This window comes from Amia ocellicauda, chromosome 23, assembly GCF_036373705.1.
Source record: "Amia ocellicauda isolate fAmiCal2 chromosome 23, fAmiCal2.hap1, whole genome shotgun sequence".
NCBI classification, from domain to species: Eukaryota; Metazoa; Chordata; class Actinopteri; order Amiiformes; family Amiidae; genus Amia; species Amia ocellicauda.
Window position 1 is genome coordinate 20340630 of NC_089872.1, and position 21027 is coordinate 20361656.

Below are 21027 nucleotides of genomic sequence, written 5' to 3' on the forward strand. Positions count from 1 at the left end.
TGCAGTTCCTTCCAAGACGCCTTTCTTTTTTTGTGTGTGCGTGCATGCTCTGGCAGAGGTCGTTTTACAGGGAACTGCCGTGTTTGTGTTGACGACTGCCGTGTTTTGACTTTTTAAATGAGGCCACGTTAAGAACAAATCCCAAGAACAGAAACCCGTGTTTGGAGAGAGAACAAAGAGGCGCCGGGTGACTGCTGCAGCGTCGCAGGTCTGTAACTCGGCTGTGGGCCCTGAATCTGAATTGCCAAGGAAAACACATCAAAGTGACAGACTCACTTCCTGCTGCTATTTATCAATTTATTTATTTATTTCCTGAAGTGTCTCATGCCCGGATTTGTGCATTCAGAAGCACAAGCCATTCATAAGTAATGACCCATTATTTTTAGGTCGTGTCTGTTCACAAATGCTAATACCATAATGCGTTCAAAGGGGAAGGCAAATGTGCCAACGGTTCCACAAAGGGCTGATCTGTGGAACAGGTGCTCCTGAGCACTGAGACGTGCTGGGTTATTTTTTAACACCTTGAATGTGAGGGTCTGGTGGGGGGGGTGTTAATGCTTTCTTCTACAGACCTTTCTCACACTGAACGTTTTCACAGACATATGCGTCTTCTACACTGTTGAGAAGACCCGTTCCTAGTCTTATCCCCGTGAGATAAGATCTGGCTGGGGTTGCAGAATGAAGGTGGGCTCCCATTAAGAGAAAATGGGTATAGTGGACAGACGGGGTCCTTGATAGAGAGAAAGCAATAGCTACCAGCTGGTAGGATATGACAGGGCTGGGCTGGTGTTATCAGGGTCCATCGTCAGTCTCGAGTCCTGTCTCCAGCCCGTGGGAGTCGTCTGAATGAATGGGATGGGGGAGTGCCTTACCCTGCTCTGCTCTAAGTTGTGGCAGTGAATTTGAAACCCAAGCCCCCAGTATAAATAGCCCCTGTGTGTAGCGTGTTTGGAGAGGCAGACAGCTGAGCAGCCTGTGCCATGACACTGCAGAATGACCACCTGACCCGGCAGCCTGCTCCTTTGCCATCGGCCTTTTTTGGGAACGCACTTTTTATTTCTCCTGTGTGCCGGGCTCCCAGTAGAGCTGGAATGGGGCATCCGGAAAGGCAAGACACCTTATTTTTAGTGCCAGTTGGAGGTCTCGCTCCAAGAGCTGCTTGGCCTCCACTGTCCTGGTGTTTTTCAGTCTGCTGAGGTCGCGTTCATAATCGCGGGAGCTGCTCTCTTTGACCGGCATATTGTCTGCAGTTAAGTGAAAAACACATTTTCAGCTCAAAAACTTCTCTGCACTGTAAATGTCTTCTGCCATGATCTTGCTTTCTCATATCAATGCATTATCAGCTCAGTGGTTTCCTCACTGAATAACCAAAGACTCTTAGAAGATAAGATGTAATTTTGGAAGTTAAAGTGAAAGAAAGCAGCAGAACCCTGGGGCACTCAGCCTTCAGCTCTGATCGTTGGTGAGATGGTAGATCTAAGGTCCAGTTCACTGTTTACGGTACTTAATTGTCCCCGCAGATGCAGGCTGGGTTTATTGATAACTCCTGACTGAAGAAAGTGATCTCGCTGCTAATTCTGTGGTTTAGCTGAGCTGGACTTCATGAATGCCTGATTTGGATCAGTAATACATTTACTTAGGGCAGAGGTTTGGTCAAAGCAGCTTAAAGCTTCTCGATTAATGCTAACTCTGGTTCAGGTACGGCTCCTTAGAGTCCTTTAAGGACATGCTAAAGAACGATGAGACATTTGACATTTCTGTAGTTTCTGAACAACACCATGTGTTTAAGTTGAGTGAAGGAGAGGTGTAAATATTTGACTGACTGAACCGGTGTCTACCTATGTTTTATTGCATTCTTGCGTTAATTTAACAGAACCGGTTTAACCGTTCCTTAGCATCGTAACACTCTCACTGACTTGCGAGACAATCAAAGTTGTAATCAGGTTGTGGAACGCCCCCTCTTCCCACACTGCCTTCCTTCTCTCGGGGGAAAGGGCGCACATCCAGTAGTAACCCATGGCTGTCTTGGAGCTCCTGGGAGAGACGCGTCCCTGCAGCACAGAGCCGTGCCCCGTTTGCCACACTGGGGGTGCTTGCCGCAGCCAACACGAGGCTAAAGGAAAGTGTTTTAAAGGGCAAATAGAAGTGCGCTTCCTGGGTCACTAGTTTATCTGCATTATTAGCTGTCTGCTTCAAGGCAGGAACCAGCTCAGCCCTTTTGAGGTGGGCAGGGGTATTAAACTTGATCTCCCGATTCGTGTCTTTTCAGTCTTCAATCCGTGGGTCTGACGTGTGTCTTTAAGAGCTGTGGCATGTTGCCTCTGCGTGGGTAGCTGAGCACCTCCCCAGGTCTCCCACAGCTATGTGCCCCAACATGTCCCGCACAGACTGCCACGCTGCTGCTCCCCCAACCCCCATCTCCCAGGTGGTGCCGAGTCTCAGAAACGCACCGGAAAGCTGGACTAAGATGCTCTGAACCAAGAAACTTGCTTGGCGGGGAGTTGCTGCTCTGCTGCGTTGCTCTGTGTCGAAAGTGAGCCGACACATAGCCTAAACGGGCATATTACACTATGGCAATAGCCCTGTGTAATTATGAACCTGATTGACTGCTTACATTACAAGGCTGGGGTGGATACAGAGTTTGAGCACAGAGGTATGCGAGGCAGGTCTGTGTGGAAATTAGGAACCACATCGTGAGATTGTTCAGCGCAGTTGCCCCACCTGTCCTGGAGCGAATTTTGAGAACACATCAGATCTGTCCCCTAAAGCTGAGAAACATCCCCTCTTTGTGTGCCTTCCAGTGAGTGAGATCTGACACCTTTTCCAAGAACCAGACGTGATCCTGACTAGGGTAGTTATTTGAATGTTGATAGCAAGTCCTTTATGTCCAGGGCAATGTGCTCACACTCGAATGCAGAGTTCAATAGAGTTCATATTGTGCCTTGGCCTGTGTTATTAAACCAGCAGAAAAGTTAAGGATGTCTTTGGAAATTTCTAATGCTGACTTTGCATTCACCGTTCTGTTCACCTCATATAGACCGAACTGGTGGTCTCTGTGTGCGTGTTTACAGGTACAGATACTTAAGATTAGCCTGCAGAAATCTGTTGGAATCATTTATTTATTTGAGCAAAGCACATCTGTCTTCTTCAGATTGTGCTTATTGCTATGGTTTCACAGATGCCAACAAATGTTAGTGAAAGTTTATCTGGAAAGATTTCCTCCCCCCTCCTCCATTTCGGTTTTCAGAATGTGTACAAAAAGAGTAAGCAAGGTGTGCTTTTTGTGTTTGCTTTCCTGCAACTTTTTCCAAATGGACTTCGTATCCGTTCTGCTGCTGGGTCAATGTTTGTGTCGTGTTCGCTGCCGTGTAGCTGGTCCGATGGCAGTCGCACCGTATGCAGTGCTGCCCGGGAGCTTTGACACGATGACAGAAGAGTGCACGGTAACTCAATGGGCTCCCGATAGAGGAATTTCCTGTTGTGTTGTAACTTGAACCTTTTGTCACATGCTGTCGTCATCGCGCTGAAAACCTGATGAGTGTGTATGTTTGGTTGTTACCTTACTCGTTCAGTTTGTATTGGAAAAAACAGAAACAACAAACGGAACAAAGGCAAAATAATGTGTGCTCATAGAAGTCATTTATCTCTTGGCATGTTGGGAATGTAATGAAAACCACCCCCAAGGTTAAAGTTTGTGTGTCCAGCCCTTGTGTGGCCGGGGTAGGTGATGAGGCATAAGGTGGTCGTTGCCGTTGCTATGGCTGTGCCAGTTACAGAGTGGGACGTCGCCTAAAAGCACCGTCGGCTGGTGGGAGACATTCTCTCAATTTCAGTTTGCCCTACAGCATAACTGCAACAGTCCACAAGGCCGTGTCTCGATTGTTTTTTCTTCCTGTGTGTGTGTGCATGGATTTGTGATTCGGATACAGTGTCTCATTTCGATGGGTGAGAAATGCATTTGGCTGCCTTGTTCTGGATGGTTTTGGAGAGACGTGGCTGAGATGGGGGTCCCACAGCTCTGCCCATCTTGGTCTCCGTGCTTTCCGCCCATTCCCCCCCCGGTTGTCTCCACAGCCGCGGCACTCCCCCGCAGATTCCGATGCCCGGCAGATGCTGCCGTTTCAAACCCACCGAGTCTATAATGATTTTCTATTTCGGTTATCTGGGTCATTTGTGGTCGTTAAGACAAACACAGGCCTATTTCAACACGTTTTAACTGGGCCCACATGTTGCCAGAATGACTGATATGTCTTTCACCCAGCACAGAGGAAGGGGGCGGCAGGTGAATTAGCGGCCTGGGTAATCTGTTCGTGTCAGATGGCGTTGGATGCCACCATCTCGAAAGCCATTCCTCCTCTCTCTCTTTCCCTTTCTCGGACCGCAGCTACGGGCGGAGCTCGCTAAGAACCCAACTTCCAGTTGGCTTCACCAGCTTAAGCCCTGACTGCGGAGACAGGTGCCCACACTGGCCCTAGTCATGCCTGTGCGACCGAGGGAAAGACACAAGCACATGTAAACACCGCCTGCCTGCGACTGGTGATTAGTGTAATCCTGCTAACACCCCTGCCTACAGGAAAAGACGAGTGTGACGCAGCAGAGTGTGTGATACTGCGTGAGTTTAACAGTGCAAGAATGAATGCCTGCTGCCATTCTAGAATGAGACCCGTATTCTGTGTTTCTTGAGCACCATTTCTGCAAAGGCACAGTGAAGAGATCTTGCTGTCGGTGTAATAAATGAATGTATCGGTTAAATAACAGCCTGAAATCCGGTCCCGGGTGTCGCGTGTGTCTCACTCTACACACAAGCTTTCACCACTGCAGTTAAAGATCAATACACTGCTCTACTGGCGTAAAGCTCTACCTCTTGATACCAAAAAGACTGAGTGTAAATCTCTTTTAAATTGTAAAGCAGGTTTCATTTATTTATTTTTCTGGTTTGGACTTTCACCTGTGATGGTAGTCCATGCATGTGAGGCAGAGACGATGACCTTTAGAGAGCTGACATGGCAAACAGACAATGGACAATGGCTTATCATCCCGGTCCGACTCTGAAATCATATCGCCTTTCCCCGTTAAACACGAGGATCATTTAGATGTGAAAGGGGGTTTGATTTTCGGCACCACCACCTTGTACATTTCACGTTCTCTGGTTCCCACTGATTCTTTTGAGCCGGAGTCAAGTGGCTAAAATTTTGCAGTATGTTTTTTTCTAAATCTTTTCTCTCTCCCGTCGGGCTGAATGCAACATGTTTCCCTGAACTACAAGGAAGTGATCATGGTAGTTGAGTGAGTAGCTTGAACATGATAGCAATGTATCGCCGTGTCAGGCCGGTCTCCCTGATCTCGTGCGGTGAGTGACTTAATCTCTAAATGCAGTACGTCAGCTCCTCTCTGTGTCTGCTACTCGCTGGAAAGAAAAGAAAGACATGTTCACTCCACTTCCTAAAATGATACTTGAGCTCTTTCTGGCTGAGGAGAAGTATTTAATTCTTCAAAGAGCTATATTCAGGGTAATGATGAGGGGTTAGGGGATGGACGCAGTTTGAACTTGTGTTTTTTGTGTGTGCAATTTTCCAGATATTTGTTTTGCCAGCTGCAGGCAGGGAGCACGTGTGTAGCCATGATTGTGAGAGGAAACGGCCCAAAGCTAATGGGTTGAGTTCAGGGTGCTGTGGCGGCTGTATGAGAGCTGGAGGGTGATGCGTCTCTTATGTAAAACGCTTGGTCTTCGCAGCCCCGTCCAGCACAGCCCTTCTATTTATTCTCCCTCTGCATTGTAGCCCTTTGTTTCATTCGGGACATACTGCCTTTCACTGACATTGACTCCCCAGCAATGTCATTGTGCCGCTGTAGCGTCACCGATCGGGGCTAAATAAATCTCGCTTCACGAGCCCGCTTGTACACTCGGTGCCAGAGGCGCTTTTAGAATCTCTCTCTCTCTCTCTTTCTTTCTTCCTGCTCCTCGTTTATCCTCCTCTGTCCGCTCTGTAAGGGGGGCATCATTATAAGCCCTCATGAGCTAAAATAAAGTAATCTTTGCTGTGTTTAACCTTTATTGACTTTTTAACATCTTTCAACTGGCAAGATCTGACCAAAGCCCTTCTGTTTGACAGCACTTTTAGCAGCGCCAGCCCAGACCTATTACACTCTGAACCCATGGCTGTAGGGGGTGTGTGGGTTCGGGGGACAGCCACCCTTTCCATGTCTTATAACCTTCTCTCTTGTACCTGTTCCAGGTGGTACACTGAGCCATGGGTGCGTTTCTGGACAAGCCGAAGACTGAGAAGCACAATGCCCACGGCACGGGCAATGGCCTGCGCTATGGACTGAGCAGCATGCAGGGCTGGCGTGTGGAGATGGAGGATGCCCACACAGCAGTGGTTGGCATCCCTCACGGCCTGGAGGAGTGGTCCTTCTTTGCCGTGTACGACGGGCACGCCGGCTCCCGGGTAGCAAACTATTGCTCCAAGCACCTGCTGGAGCACATCACGGGCAACGAGGACTTCCGCGGCACGGAGAAGCCCGGCTCGAGCCCGGAGCCCACAGTGGAGAGCGTTAAGAGCGGCATCCGGTCAGGGTTCCTCAAGATCGACGAATTGATGCGCAACTTCTCCGACCTGCGCAACGGCATGGACCGCAGCGGCTCCACAGCGGTGGGTGTGCTCATGTCCCCGGAGCACCTGTACTTCATCAACTGCGGAGACTCGCGGGCTGTGCTGTACCGTAGCGCGCAGGTGTGCTTCTCCACCCAGGACCACAAGCCCTGCAACCCCCGCGAGAAGGAGCGCATCCAGAACGCTGGTGGTTCCGTCATGATCCAGCGGGTCAACGGCTCCCTCGCCGTCTCACGGGCCCTCGGGGACTACGATTATAAGTGCGTGGACGGCAAGGGCCCCACAGAGCAGCTGGTATCGCCAGAACCCGAGGTGTACGAGATCCCGCGGGCCGAGGAGGACGAGTTCGTGGTGCTGGCCTGTGATGGCATCTGGGACGTCATGAGCAATGAGGAGCTGTGCGAGTTTGTCCGGTCCCGGCTGGAGGTCACCGACGACCTGGAGAAGGTCTGCAACTCCGTGGTGGACACCTGCCTGCACAAGGTACGTCTCGCCGGCCCTCGAGAGGGGAAACGGTCTTCGCACTGTCGTCTTGTGTTTGTCTGGGTGCTTCAGGAGCAACCGTCAAGACTCCAGGTGCAAGAGCTCGATTTAAAACTGTCCTGCTGACTCCGCACTCCCCCGTTGAGTTCATGTGCCTCGTTAATCCCCCCCCAGCTGTAAAACTCGCACACAAAGATAAGATACCGCCGCAGCCTAATCTCAGCAAGGTAATGCATTAACTTGTCTTGACTTTCCTGGCCACAGGTTCACTGATACAGCAGGATTTTGCAAACTTACAGTGTGCAGGTCGTGCCCAATAGTTTGTGAGAGGAGTTGCATCGGCTGCCCTGTGGATTTAAATCTGTCTGTTAAATATGGATAAATAAACCTAAAACCCTGGGCTGTAACATTGTGGCTTTATAATGGTGTATTAGACTTAAAGATGCTGACCTTAAGATGTTGTTAAGATTTGTTATGTTAAGTTTTACCCTTTAGTTCTGTTGAGTCTGTCTGTGGGCTGTCTTTTAGGACCAGATGCTTCTTACCTGAGGTCCTTCGGTGCTCTCACTCTTTATTATTAGATCATCAGCCTGCATTCAATCTCTGCGGGTGGGGGGGGTGCTGGCAGCAGTGCCTTGCCTGTTGCTTTTCTTTTGACATTAACACTTAATGCTGACACTTCTGTATGTGTGTTCCACTGTTACGCCAAGGCTACAGGTATGGAAAAAGACCTTACCCCATGGTATCTTGCCTGCCTTGTGCTCAGGTTGCAGATCTCCCTAAACTAGTAGACGGGCTACTGGCCAAAGCCGGGGGGAATCCACTGGTCACTGTCCCCATTGGAACCAATGACATAGCAAGAGGTAGGGCAGAGGTTCTGCAAGACAAATTTAGAGTTGGGAAAGAAACTAAAGTGCAGAACCTCCACAGTAGTTTTCTCTGAAATACCAGGGAGACAGGCTGAGATTAGAAAGTTTAACACGTGATTGAAATCTTGGTGTAGGGAAGAGGGGTTTAGGTTTATGGAGCATTGGTCTTTCTTCTGGGATAGATGGGACCTGTACAAATCGGACGGTCTACATATAAACAGAGGGGGGGCTAATGCATTGGGAGAGCCTATGTGCAGAGAAATTGAAAATCTTTTAAACTAGGGACCAGGGGGGCAGGGAGCTCTGACAATGTGAGATGTTCCACTAAGGAAAGAGAACCAAGGGAACCTGCTAGTAGGAAAGTCCTGAAGTGTTTGTACCTCAATGCCAGGAGTATAAGGAACAAGATGTTAGACCTAGAAGCCACAGTGCTGGCGTGTGACTATGATGTTGTGACGGAAACATGGCTTACAGAAAATGATGGGGATGCATACAAGTTGCAAGGATACACACAGTTTAGGAGAGACAGGAATAATCGAAGAGGTGGTGGGGTAGCATTATGTGTCAGAAATGACATTGAGGCAGAAGAACTCAAATCAGATCCTAGTAATGAAACAGAATCTTTGTGGGTTAAACTTTTGAACAAGAGATCTGGAGGATTAGTGGTAGGAGTTTGTTACAGGCCACCAGACTCAGATATTCAGAAAGATGCTGCATTGTACAGTGTAATCAGGACTGCATGTAGCAAGGATGTGGATGTTATAATGAGGGATTTCAATTTCCCAAACATAGACTGGGAAAGCCCAGTCGGGACTACAGAAGCAGAAATAGAAATGGTTGAGATGATAAATGACTGCTTTCTAACTCAATTTGTCAGGGAACCAACCAGAGAGAGTGCAGGCATTGACTTTTCAAATGACCAAGCTAGTCAGGGGGACACTAGTTAGAGAACCAATGGCAAATTGTGATCACAATATGGTTAGCTTTGAGGCATTCTTTCAAAAAACAAGGCCCAAGTCTAAAACACTGGTCTACAATTTTAGAAAAGCTAAGTGCCGCCTCATACCTTCAAGGTTTGAAGAGGTAGACTGGAGCACACTGGATACAGATTCAGGTGAAAATGGATGGGTATATTTTAAGAATATACTATTTGAGGCTCAGGAGAAATTTGTACCATAACTTAGCAAATTGAGGACCAAAAAACAGTGGCCCAAATGGTTTAATAGAGAATGTTGTATAGCGCATACAAAAGGGATAGAGATTACACAAAATACACATGTTGAACTGCAAAAAGATCTTAAGAAAGGGATCAGGAAAGCAAAGAGGGAAATAGAAAGAAACATAGCTCTTGGAGCTAAAACTAATGCAAACAGCTTTTCAATACTACAACAGCAAGAGGACAATAAAGGAGGAAGTGAAACAGATAAAGGACAATAATGGAAGTATCTTGGAAAATGAACAAGATGTGTCAAATGTTCTGAATGAGTATTTCATAGAAGTTTTTACAAAAGAAAAAACAGATAACATGCCACAGGTTAACAATCAGTCCAGTCAAACCCTAAGAGAGATCAGGATAAATGAGGAGGAGGTACTAAAGGGACCAGCAGAATTAAAAACAAACAAATCACCTGGGCCAGATGGGATATTTCCAACAAGGGAAATTATTTATAGGCCGCTAACTCAAATATTCCAAAAGACACTTAGAACAGGGGATGTGCCAACTGACTGGAAGACAGCAAATGTCAAACCAATCCACAAGAAAGAGGACAAAACTGAGCCAGGAAATTACAGACCAATCAGTCTCACCTACATCACCTGTAAAATGTTGGAAAAAATTATAATTATAAAAAAAATATCTTAATGAAACCATATTCTTAGAGATAGTCAACATGGGTTTAGACGAGGCAGATCATGTCTTACTAATTTATTAGGATGTTTTGAACATGCAACTGCAGCTGTAGATCATGTGAAAGCATATGATATGATATACTTAGATTTCCAAAAAGCTTTTGATAAGGTTCCACACCAAACACTGATCCTCAAATTGGAAGCTGTAGGCATTCAGGGTAATGTGAGTAGATGGATTATGAACTGGTTGATGTCTAGGAAACGGAGGGTGTCGATTAGAGGAGTCGCTTCTAACTGGAGTGAGGTTGTTAGTGGAGTTCCACAGGGATCAGTACTAGGGCCTTTGCTTTTTCTAATCTATCGTAAAAAAAACATTGGGAACATTCAAAAACAGACTGGATACCATGCTTGGATCACTTAGTTATTAATGGACACCAAACGAGCACCATGGGGCGAATGGTCTTCTCTCTCTCTCTTATGTATCCTGGCTCATTCGGGCTCAATGCAAGGCTCAATTAAAAGGCTTGATTTAATTTACTGCTGAAGAGATATAATCCATCCCACATTCTAGCAACTTCCACGTTTGTAATTCATGTTGAATCGGTCTTATGTCACTCTGAGGCTGCAGTGGAGGTTTAGCAGCCATGACGTGGATTAGGAAGAACACTGTCATGTGACTGTTGTGCTCTTCCACTCTCTCGTCCTGTCTTGCAGTGGAAAACATTTAATACAAAATTGCAGTTCTCGTACCAAGTGATAAATTCCTGCCAAATATAAACATATGGGTTTCAATTAACGCCAAACTTGGACTTGTGCGGGAGTTAGAGATGATCACTAGAGCCATGGGAGAAAATGGCTCGGGAGGGGTGTGTGTTTGTGTTCTGGATCTTTCCACTTGCCGCTCTTCTCCGCCCGGAGAAGCAGGTCAGTGTGTGATTTTGTTTTCTTGCGGTTTCAGGGAAGCCGTGATAACATGAGCGTTGTGTTGGTGTGTTTCCCGAATGCGCCCAAGGTGTCCGAAGAGGCGGTGAAGAAAGATGCCGAGCTGGATAAGTACCTGGAGTCGCGTGTGGAAGGTAAGAACGGACTCCGGAGTGAAAGGGGTTTGCAGATGGTGCACAGCTGGGCCTGTCCACGGTGCCTCTAATCTGCAGCCGTCGTCCCAGACCACGCGCCCACACACCAGTCCGCTGTCTTTTCCTCTCTTTTCTCTTTCATCAGTTGTTTAATGTAGGCCAGGAACATTGTCGCAGGGAACCTATTGTTTGAATTAATCATACTTTAATTAAGCTTATTATGTTTTTTTTTTTTATTATTAAATGCATTGCAAAGTTACAGCTTTACAAGGGATTGTGGAAACGGTACTGAGAGATCAGCTGATTTAGTGTTATTCCAGCTGTGTTCTTGTGTTCTTGAAAGATTATTAAGTTATTTCAACTATAAATGAGAAACAACCTTGTGTCAACTGCCACACTGTGAAGGCACTGCAGTCTCGTTTGCATTATTGTGAATAGGGATATATTGTGATTTTACCAGTTAAGACGAGTTGTAGTAGTCTGACAGCAGCCTGTGAATTGAGCGGTTCCAGCCAGGTTATGACCCTTTGTTTAAAATCTGCCCCTGTTAGAAAGTCGTACAAAACTTTCCAAGAGGATCTTATCCCTCCCGTGAGCCGTCTGCAGACGAGTCAATGATCTCTCGCTCTGCGGATGATTCCTTTTCCCCATTCTGGAATAAAGAGTCATCCTCACCGATGCTCTCGCACACCTGGGATGTCTCATCACAAAGCTCTTAGGCTGGTCAGTGAACAGAACTAATCATCGTATTTAAAAGTCATCCATGCAACTTGTGAAGACCTCTCAAAGTGTTTCAGCCTCCCTTCACACTGAACAGTGCAGATGAAGGCCATGGCTTGAGATGGTTGTTCTTCTGACCTAGTTTCCATTAGTTCTGTTTTATTTTTATATCGTGTTAATACCAGCAGTTATGTTTGCAAATTTTTTTGGCATGTGTCTGACAGTTAGAAAGTCTGGGGTTATGGGCTCTCTCACTCGAGCTGGACGAGGGCTGTGGAATAATCTAGCCTGGACGCTGAAAATACCAGAGCGCTGCGTCTCCTGCTTTGGTTAGAAATGTTTTGGCTGAACATCTCGCTGGCCGGCTGCCCGCAGCCTCAGACTGCGTTCCAGGGCTTCCTCCCCGGCCTGCCCTGGGGCTGCAACCCTGGCACGGGCCGAGACGGTGGCGGTTACTGTCCAAGGATCCCCCTCCGAACACGCTGCCCACCCTGCGCACTATGTCCGCTTCTCAAGGAAGTCCCACCCCTGAGGGGGGCTCGGACGCACAGCTGCCTGTCGGAGTCGGTGCGCGAGGTCACCGCTCGATTCGCACGCCTCCGGGTTCAGAATCGGACTGGGTTTTGTTTCTTTTTTTTGTTTTAATCTATCCGGTTTCCCTTCTGAGGCTTGGCATTGGGCTGCGCTGCACAAACGAGACTGCTATCGCTGTGTGCATGGTGGGACAGAGGAGTTAACCCCCTGCTCTCCCAAGCTGGCATTCAACAGCACGTCCTACGTGGGGGCTACCTGTGTGTTATTACTCGATTTCTTAGCAGACACCCTTATCCAGGGTGATGTACAGTTGTTACAATACCTCACGTTATTTTACCCATTTTTACAGCTGGGCATTTACTGGAGCAATCTAGGTAAAGTACCTTCCTCAAGGGTGCCACCTTTCCTGCGCATTCAACTTCACACACATCCTAGTGGGTGACGGTGGCCACCCCCCAGGACGGCGCTGTGTGCGAGGTGGCAGTGTTGGGGAGGGAGGGGAGGCGCGCAGTCGGCACAGGGAGGGGAATTGCAGCCGGCAGGCAGCGGGTTGTGCGGGGGGAACAAGGAGGCCGAGACTGGGGTGGCTATAGGCAGCGCAGAGAGGGGAGGTGGGAACAGCGGCTACAGCCAATCCAGTCTTGGGCTCTTATGTGCCACAGCCAGTTTAACCTGCCAACACGTCCCCCCCATTCCAATCTACTATCTACGATATCCAGACCGCAGACTATAGCAGTCTCTCTCTCTCTCTCTCTCTCTCTCTCTCTCTCTCTAGCTGCTGCACTCACCCTCTGTGTCTGTCCCTGCCTGGCCCCTCCCTTACCTCCCTGTTCTGTGTGTCTGAGCGCCCCCCCCAGGCTGCCCTGGGCCCTGCAGGCCGGTTACTGGGCAGCACCTGGATTAAAGCACAACGCACACACTTCCAGTTTTAACACTCGGTTTATTCTGTTTTTCACACTTTTAAAATAGCCGTGAACTCCTAGTTTCAAACCCGTGTTTAGGTCTGTGTGCGTAGCTCCACAGGGAAATGTGTATGTGTGCGTCTGTGACTTTGCGGTGGCTGTTCCCAGTGTCGAGTCCTGTTATGCACCGTGCTGGGTGCGGGGAGGGGGGTATGACATGGTGTGCAAGGGAGCACGTTAATCTCGGCTGTGACTGCCTCCCCCGCACGTTCACGTGTGCCCAGGCGATGGGAAAGGAGGTCACTCCACACCACGCCTCCCACCCCGCTCCACATGCGCGCTGTGTCCCCAGGAACAGTTACATGTGTGCACGGAGCTGTAGAGGCTTTACTCCTCTGTGTCCGGGCCGGGCTGGAGCTGCTGGATCAGGACAGAGAGTGTTTTTCATAGATGATTCCACTTGGATTTGAACACCAGATATTTGTAGGAATTTTCGGTGAGCTGTAGGTTTCAAGGCATATTGTCAATTGACACTGGTAAATCTATAAACTATGCATTGTCTTTATCTGTCTTTTCTCCTGTCCTTCTCCCGGGTTTCTTGGTGTATGCTTTTGTTTCCAGTTTCCAATCTCAGGCAGACTGGTGCTGAAGGCTATATATTGAAATTGAATTGAGTTTCTGAGGACTCCGGGCCAGTCGTACAATGTTTTCTGTTCACCGCCATTGGCACTACAAAAAAGGAGCATGTCTGCAGTGTTTAACCTTCCCGTCTCTTGTCTGTCCTCCTGTCTGTGTCTGTCCTTCTGCAGAAATCATAGAGAAGTCTGGTGAGGAGGGGGTTCCCGACCTGGTCCACGTCATGCGCAACTTGTCAACAGAAAACATCCCCAACCTGCCCCCGGGAGGAGGCCTGGCAAGCAAGTACGTAAGGCGTGCGGCGGTGTCCGTGGGCTGCGGTGTGTGGAGAGGCGCAGTCTGAGCCGGCGCAGCGATGTCTGGCACGGCCAAGTCTGATGCGTCTGTGGATTAAACCTAAATGGCTCCAAACTGTACACAATTAGTCATTGCACGTTATTTTTGGTTGTTGAGGACTGAAAGGGACATTTGTCACTGACTTTCAATAGCATTTCAGTACAATTTGATTTACAGAATTATTCACTGCCAAGCTACACACTTAGACTCTGCCTTTAAACTTGTAGTGCTTATTAAAAATTGTATCAATTTCGCAGCGAGGTACAGGTATCCTATTAGTGAGTCTTTTTCCACAGTGTTTGACAGTTTTAGTACAGGTTTGCAGCTTATTGACTGCTGTGCAATTGTTTGCGGTGTTGTGAATCAGACCTGTTCAGCCCTGTTGTCTCTGCCGTCTGTCTGTCCGTCCATCATGTGTCCTAACGCTGTGCGTGTGTTGGGTCCGCAGGCGCAGTGTGATCGAGGCGGTGTACTGCAGACTGAACCCCCATCGGGAGGAGGACGGGGTGAGTGTGTAGCTGTGTTTGCAGAATTGCCTCTGAAGAAGTGAGCTCCCGTGTAGCGTGTAGCTCCAGTGATCTACAGAACACCCCCCACCCTCACCCACCCCCCTCCACACACACACACACAATTTAAATTGAGACACTCCTAGTACACATCTTTAACAACCAGCTGTGTACAGCCAAAGAAAAGAGATGCACCCCAGATATGTCCATAATGTGCCAATCTGGGGGCTAAACCATCGCATCACTCCAGAAGGAAGTAACTCACCCACTTCATTGCCAGTCCCAAAAGCATTTTAACCATTAAAACGCGGACGCTTGGAGCTATACCGGTTGCTGATTTCTTCTCTAGCCACGCACGGATAAGTCTTTTATACATTTTGCACAAAACGTCTGCTCTTTGCACTGTCCACACTGTGTCCTGTTAGCGCTCGTGGTTATTTCAGATGAAGTGTAGGATCGAGATGAGTGGCAGGGCAGCCATGGCCCGGAGTGCCGTGTGTGTCTGTGTGCGTGTGCGCAGGAGGATCCTCGTATTGTGTACATGTGCCAACAGTATACACTAGGGTCACGGTAATACAGGCTGGTCCGCAAGCGCTAGTGGGAGTACAAACCGGTCTGTATTGGGAACCTGTTGTATACTTCATGATGTGTTGTGGATTGATCAAATCATCAGACTCTGCCCGTACTCTGCATTTGGAAAGACTGTGATTTTAGAAGCCTTTTGCTGCCAGAAACCACAATACATTATATATATTTATGTGCATTAGAAATTAAGGCGCTGATTTGTGGTCGTGGCTCAGTAGGCTGTGCTTGCTTTGTCAGAGGGACATGGAAGCCCTCCTGGCATCTTGTTCACGAGCGCCTATCCCGCTCAAAAATGAATTAAATCACGAGTAAAGAGAAATGGCTCTTCTGTGCAGGAGAGAACCTCTTGATTGGTTGTCTGCCTCGTAACAGCCGCGCTGGCTGTCCTGGAGAGTGGTTTGGTGTGAGTCGAGGTGGGTTCCTCGGTGTCCGGTCTCGTGGTGTGGATGTGGGTCTGTAGCGCCCGTCACGCCAGCTCCAGAGGGCACAACCCCGGGCTGTGGCCAGTTGCCAGCAGAAACGTAGTTCCAATTCACAACAAATCGTACTTTTTCATTTCTCTCTTCCCCAGTCCTGTGAGATGTCACTATTTCAAACCGCAGAATATTCTTAGCCATAGTTGTGCTTATGCGGTGTGGTCTTTGTATTAAGTCTGTTAATTAAGGCATCGGACAGTCCTGATGGACACTTCGGGCCGATCCTGCCCGACAGGGCTGTGATGCAGAGTCGCAGGAGCTAGAGACCTGTATCATAAACAGGAGAGCCAGAGGCCCGGGAGGGGGTCTCAGTGGGCTTCTGAGAGCGCATCGTTAGCATCGGACAGTGCTGTGTATCCAAGGTGCAGGACGGGTCTCGGTTCCTCGCGCACCGCTGGTCTAACCACTTATTTGACTTGTGGTTAATGCAGCCTTCCTGTCTAATCTGGTAAGTGTGTGTCCGTTTATTCTCCTGGTGAATTTGTTGGTGGTTGCTTATTTTATTTTCATACATGCGATATTTAAAATGAACAACAATACCGCCTTAATCCTCTGCTGGCGTACAAGCCCCCCCCCGTTTTAGTGTTTGCTTGGGCAGCAAAAGCGTTTTAACTTGGCGTGTTTGAGTTCAACCAACTGTTGTGGGTCAATGTGACGACCCCAGTATGCCGCACAGAGGAAGGAGCGCACAGGGGTTTCTGTGGGCTGTAGCGGTGGTCTCTGTCTCGGGGACAGTGGCGGTTGGAGAGGACTCGAGGGTGCCCAGGTGGGCCTCTGAGCACGGCGTTCGGCCAAGACCAGAAACGCCGGCATGAATATTCACGGCTCTGGCGGATAGGATGCGGCCTTTTGATGTCTTGTCCGCATAGGTTATTGTTCCATGAAAAGATCTGTAACATATTCAGATGAATGCGCCCCGCTCTCGTGCTCCCAGCACCGGCAATGGGATGCGGAGTCGTGTCCTCGATCGCAGGTGTGCGGGACTTCAAAGGCAGGCACGGGCTTTGGGTTCACTTCGGGGGGTGAGCACTACTGTTGTGCGCTGCAGTTGCTTTTCAGCTGTAAGATTGGGGGGGGGGAGCGGGGCTTCCTGTGAGCGGAGTAGCCCATCTGACTACAGTTGTTCAGAACTAATTAAATGACCAGGTAGGTGATTTAACGTCACCCTGCAGCGTGTAGTTTTTGTTGCTGGGGAGGAATCGGGCCTCTAGGTGTTTGGCGAGGGTCTCTCTGTTCCTCAGCACCACATAAATCCCGCCTCTCCTAGATAACCCCTCACAGGAAGGTTGCTCTGGTCACTGGTACCCCCCACCCCACCCACCCCTCCCGTAGGCTTAAGCTCCTGTGTTCAGTGTGACTTGTCTGCTGACGCTGGGGTCTTACATCTTGACAAGGACCCTGCCGGAGCCGAGGAGGGCGCTGCCACCGCCAAGCTGCTCGAGGCCCTGCGTCAGTTCCGCATTAATCACAGGGGCGACTGCCAGCACGCCCTGGAGGAGGCGCTGGCCACCTTCCGGCCCCCCAAAGAGCCCGGGGCCGAGACCTCCCCTCCGCCCTCACCACCACCCTCGCCGGCCGGAGACGCCGAGGAGGCCACCTGCGCTGCCGCCGCCGCCCCCCCTGCCGGACGTCCGGGCGACGCGCAGCCCCCCGGGGAGGACCCCCCCTCCCCGAGTGAAGACCTGCCCACCGCGTGACCGCCGACCTCCGCTCCGCCGCTCCTCGCCCTCTCCGAAATCCACCGAGCTCCACTGTTGCCCGCCTATGTGTCTGGGCCGGCACAGATTTGGCCAAACCCACCCCCCCACCCTGTGACCTGGCTCAAGTGCGGCTTTTTGTCCCATGAAATCATGCCTCTCGGTGCGCGGCAAAGACCCTGCTGGAGACAGGCTAGGAGCGATCAGCTGAGGGGGTCCGGTCAGCGTCCCGTCCGTCTGCTTTCTGAGCTGAGAAACCCGACAGCTTCGCCAGGCGGCCGGTTAGGGTCATCCCGGCGGCAGAGGGAGCCAGGTATCGGCGTCAGAGGGCCGTGGAAAACCATCCAGGCATATCGGGAATATTGTGTACACATTAACCAAAAAATGTCTTTTGTGTTGCTGTTGTTATTGATGTTATTGTTTCACGGTGAGCGCCACCAGAAAGCTGTTTAACAATGTAATGGTTTTGTAATCGATTAAAAACAAAAAATGAATGTGACACACTTTTGTATCGGAGCCCTGTGCTGTAGGAGCTCCTGAGTTTGCACCCTCTGTGTAGGGGATTTCTACAAGTGTAGCGCATGTCTCAACACGGCCTTATAAGGGAAGTGAGCAGGCCACCGATTACTGAACAGCGCAGTGTGTCCCCCGAGTGTGTTAAGGTATAAACTTTACTGGTTTAATGCCTAGATAAAAAAGATATAATAAAAAAAGCTGTACCCCTTCATCATTTGTACACAAGATGAACCCTATTTGAGCATGAAGTGTCGCACCCTATGCCCGCTCTCCCAGCCCGGGCGGCCGTGGGCGGCACAGCGTGTCCGAGGTCTTGGCTCTCCCAGGCGTGCGGCGCCGGCTGTGTGTTGTTTTGTGACCCTAGCAACCGCAGACACATCCGTTAATGTCTGTAGCAGTTGGACCCCCTCCCACCGCCCCCGGGGCCCGTGTCTGTCTGATGTCACCCGGTCTGTGTCAGTGCCTGCGTGATGAGGAACAGGTGCCCACAACATCCATCCAGTGCCTGCTGCCCGGCACGGCACGGCTGCCCTGTGGAATCCAGGCGTCTGTGTGTGACACTAAACATGCGGAATAAATCCTTCCTTTGATCACGAGATGCCCGTGTGTTCATTTCATACCCCGCTCCCCCGCAGCCTCGTGGGTCACATGCCGGGCTGAAGTGGTGCCTGACCCCCACCCACGCCCCCCGTGCCCATGAGACCCACTTCCGCAGCTCTGAACACTGAGCAAGTGCACTTGAGATCGGGGGAGGGGAGATGTGCTTTCAAATGCCTGCCATTCCCCCCTGGGGCCTTTGGGTTAAATGGTCTCACTGCTTTAAAAGGAGGTCGCCCTTTGAGGTGGAGGTCTGCTGGAGTGAGTGAAGTTGTGTGGCCGGGGCTTGTCCCTCCTGTGGGGCAGGTGTAGACTCCATCAATACGATGTCTAATCCGACCCAGTTAGTGACTCCGGTGGACAGAAGTTCTCCAACATTAAATATGGGCAGCCTGGACCGAATATGCAGTCATTGAGTGTAACGCTGATGATTCCAGTGTTGCAGAAGGGTGTCGTTGATTCGATTGCGCACAGAGCGAGTGCTGCAGATGTGGCAGAGTGGGACAGATAACCCGGTGTCCTCACGGCCCCGGTGTCAGAGCAGCATCCTCTTCCAGCAGAGGTGCGATTGGAGTTTGGGTTTTAATGTCACTAATTAGCCGGTCGGTCCTTTAAACGCCCCCCCGACTCCATGAGCTCCCAGCTCTGAAACTTGAGGACACGGCCAGACCAACAGCTGGACCGATCGAACCATCCCGAGGTGCGGCTCCTGCCTGGGTTTCAGTTTGATCTGGTTTCGCCTACCTGGGATAGGAAGGCGCCGGCCGGGCCTGGTCCGGTTCCGAACTGCACAGCCGCGGTGTAGCTCTGTGACTCCCCCAGCCGTGTGAACGGCAGGACTCCTCAGACTGGCCGACACCATTGCACTCGGCTCGCTGTCCGAGTCTTATCGGTGGTCTGCAGCTCTGGGCACTGACACGCATGCTCATGCACGTGTGATCTTGCGCTGATCCCAGCACTGCACACACACACACACACGCGTATGAATAAATCCAGGCATGCTCGGACATTTAAGGTGTTTCATTTGGAGGCTGTAGGTTTACACAGGCCAAGTTTTTATTTTATTTTCCCTCTCTCATTGCAGACGGATGTTTACTCCCCCGCCTGCTGAATGTTTGGTAAATAAGCTCTTGCACGAGACCTGGCTGCACCGGCTGCTCTTGCACGTTTGAGACCTGTAGCTCACTTGTGCACTACAATTTAGCATTGACACTCAAGTTAGGGTCGTGCTGCGGTCGTGGCTCGTCCCCGATGCTCAGGCTTTGGTGAAGGTTAGGCTTTCCTCACTGCCGCGTTAACGTGGTGTGGATTTGTGCAGGCCTGGCTGTTGGCGAGCGCTGGGGGGGCGCTTAAAATGGGGCGGGGGCACCTAATGATGTCATAATGGTGTGTAGTGTGCAGTGTCTCCTCTCGGCGCTGCAACACACAATACCAATAAAGATTCTTAATAGTATTTAGCTCTTAATAAATCAGTGTCCCTGTATGAACTCATGATTTGCATGTTTTAGGGAAGCAGGATATATCGATGTGATACAATAAAGCACACTTACTGACGGAATAGTTTTTCTCAACTGAAAATAGTTTGTACCAGACGCTACAACTTTCAGCTCGTCAGAAGGTCATTGTTTTTGTTTTTTAATGATTCTCATATATCTCAAAAAAATAATTGTATAGGGTGTCTTTATTGCTCGATGGGATACAGGTGGAGGAAACTACCTTTTTTCTTTTCTTAATTTCTGAGCGTAAAATGTTTGGTTGACGGTTGTTTGAGGGGTTTTACAAACAAATGTCTTGTGTTGCGTTGATGGATATGAGCTCCACGCGGCCGAGTGTGAGTTTATCATCTGAGTGAAGACTGTGCTGGGTGCTCTTTATATATAATCTCATGCACTGATGTATTAAAGGTCAGTCTAAAACTCGAATCCGAGTCCCGTGTCCTCATTCTTGCCGTGTTAATCAAACGTGTTCTGGTAAGTCGTGCGCACGGTCAGATCCGGCGCGGCTCTTCGGACGCTGCGGGTTTGTCTCGGCGAAGTGTGTGGCTGCGTGCGCCCGTGTTTGTGGTATAAATACTGAAATGCGATGAGTGTGACTGCTCCGCCTGTTCCCTCCCTGTGACGCTGTCCTTCAGTTTCTCACGGCCGCAGGATCCGAGATCACAGCCAATCATACGGTTTCATTTGCAACACTTTCCCACCCCCCCACCCCCCCACATTTGTTCTGTTTAATCTTCCCCGGCCGTTCCTCTTGTACGATAATGTGAGGTGAGGCCTTGAAGATCTCCAGTCCTCTACGGGTTTTGTGTATTACAACTAGGGGCACACCGCTGTCTTTCGCGTTGGGGTACGAGAGCGAGCGAGGGAAGGTGGAGGGGAGTTTTAGACTGACGTCCTGCTTGCTGTACAGTGCTGCTCAATATTGGCGAGGGGCACAGACTGCGTTGGACCCTGATCCCGGATTATCACCAGTGGTGTCGGCGTGGACCTCCCCCGTTTCTCCTGTGTGTGTGTGTGTGTGTGTGTGTCCAGTGATCGTGGCAGGACCTGTAGCGAGTGCGAAGAGCAGCGTTTCCTTTTCTTTCCGTCGCTTCCAGTTCTTCCCGTTCCGTCAGAGGTGGGGTGATGCTGTCGGG

At 49.8% G+C, this 21027-nt stretch overlaps 1 protein-coding gene across 4 annotated transcripts in view; it reads left to right on the forward strand.

Moving 5' to 3' along the window:
• Nucleotides 1–21027, forward strand: part of ppm1ba (protein phosphatase, Mg2+/Mn2+ dependent, 1Ba) — a 40127-nt gene that overhangs the window by 16702 nt on the left and 2398 nt on the right. The window contains exons 1-6 of one of the 4 annotated variants that reach the window (XM_066697150.1): nt 72–208; nt 6237–7097; nt 10773–10890; nt 13856–13967; nt 14467–14524; nt 16980–20317. In XM_066697150.1, the coding sequence (XP_066553247.1) occupies nt 6252–7097; nt 10773–10890; nt 13856–13967; nt 14467–14524; nt 16980–17282 (1437 nt within the window). In that variant the 5' untranslated portion in view covers nt 72–208; nt 6237–6251 and the 3' untranslated portion in view covers nt 17283–20317. Of the gene's footprint in view, nt 1–71; nt 209–6236; nt 7098–10772; nt 10891–13855; nt 13968–14466; nt 14537–16979; nt 20318–21027 lie in introns of those variants that run through there. The other 3 variants (XM_066697149.1, XM_066697152.1, XM_066697151.1) reach the window with 3 other exon arrangements.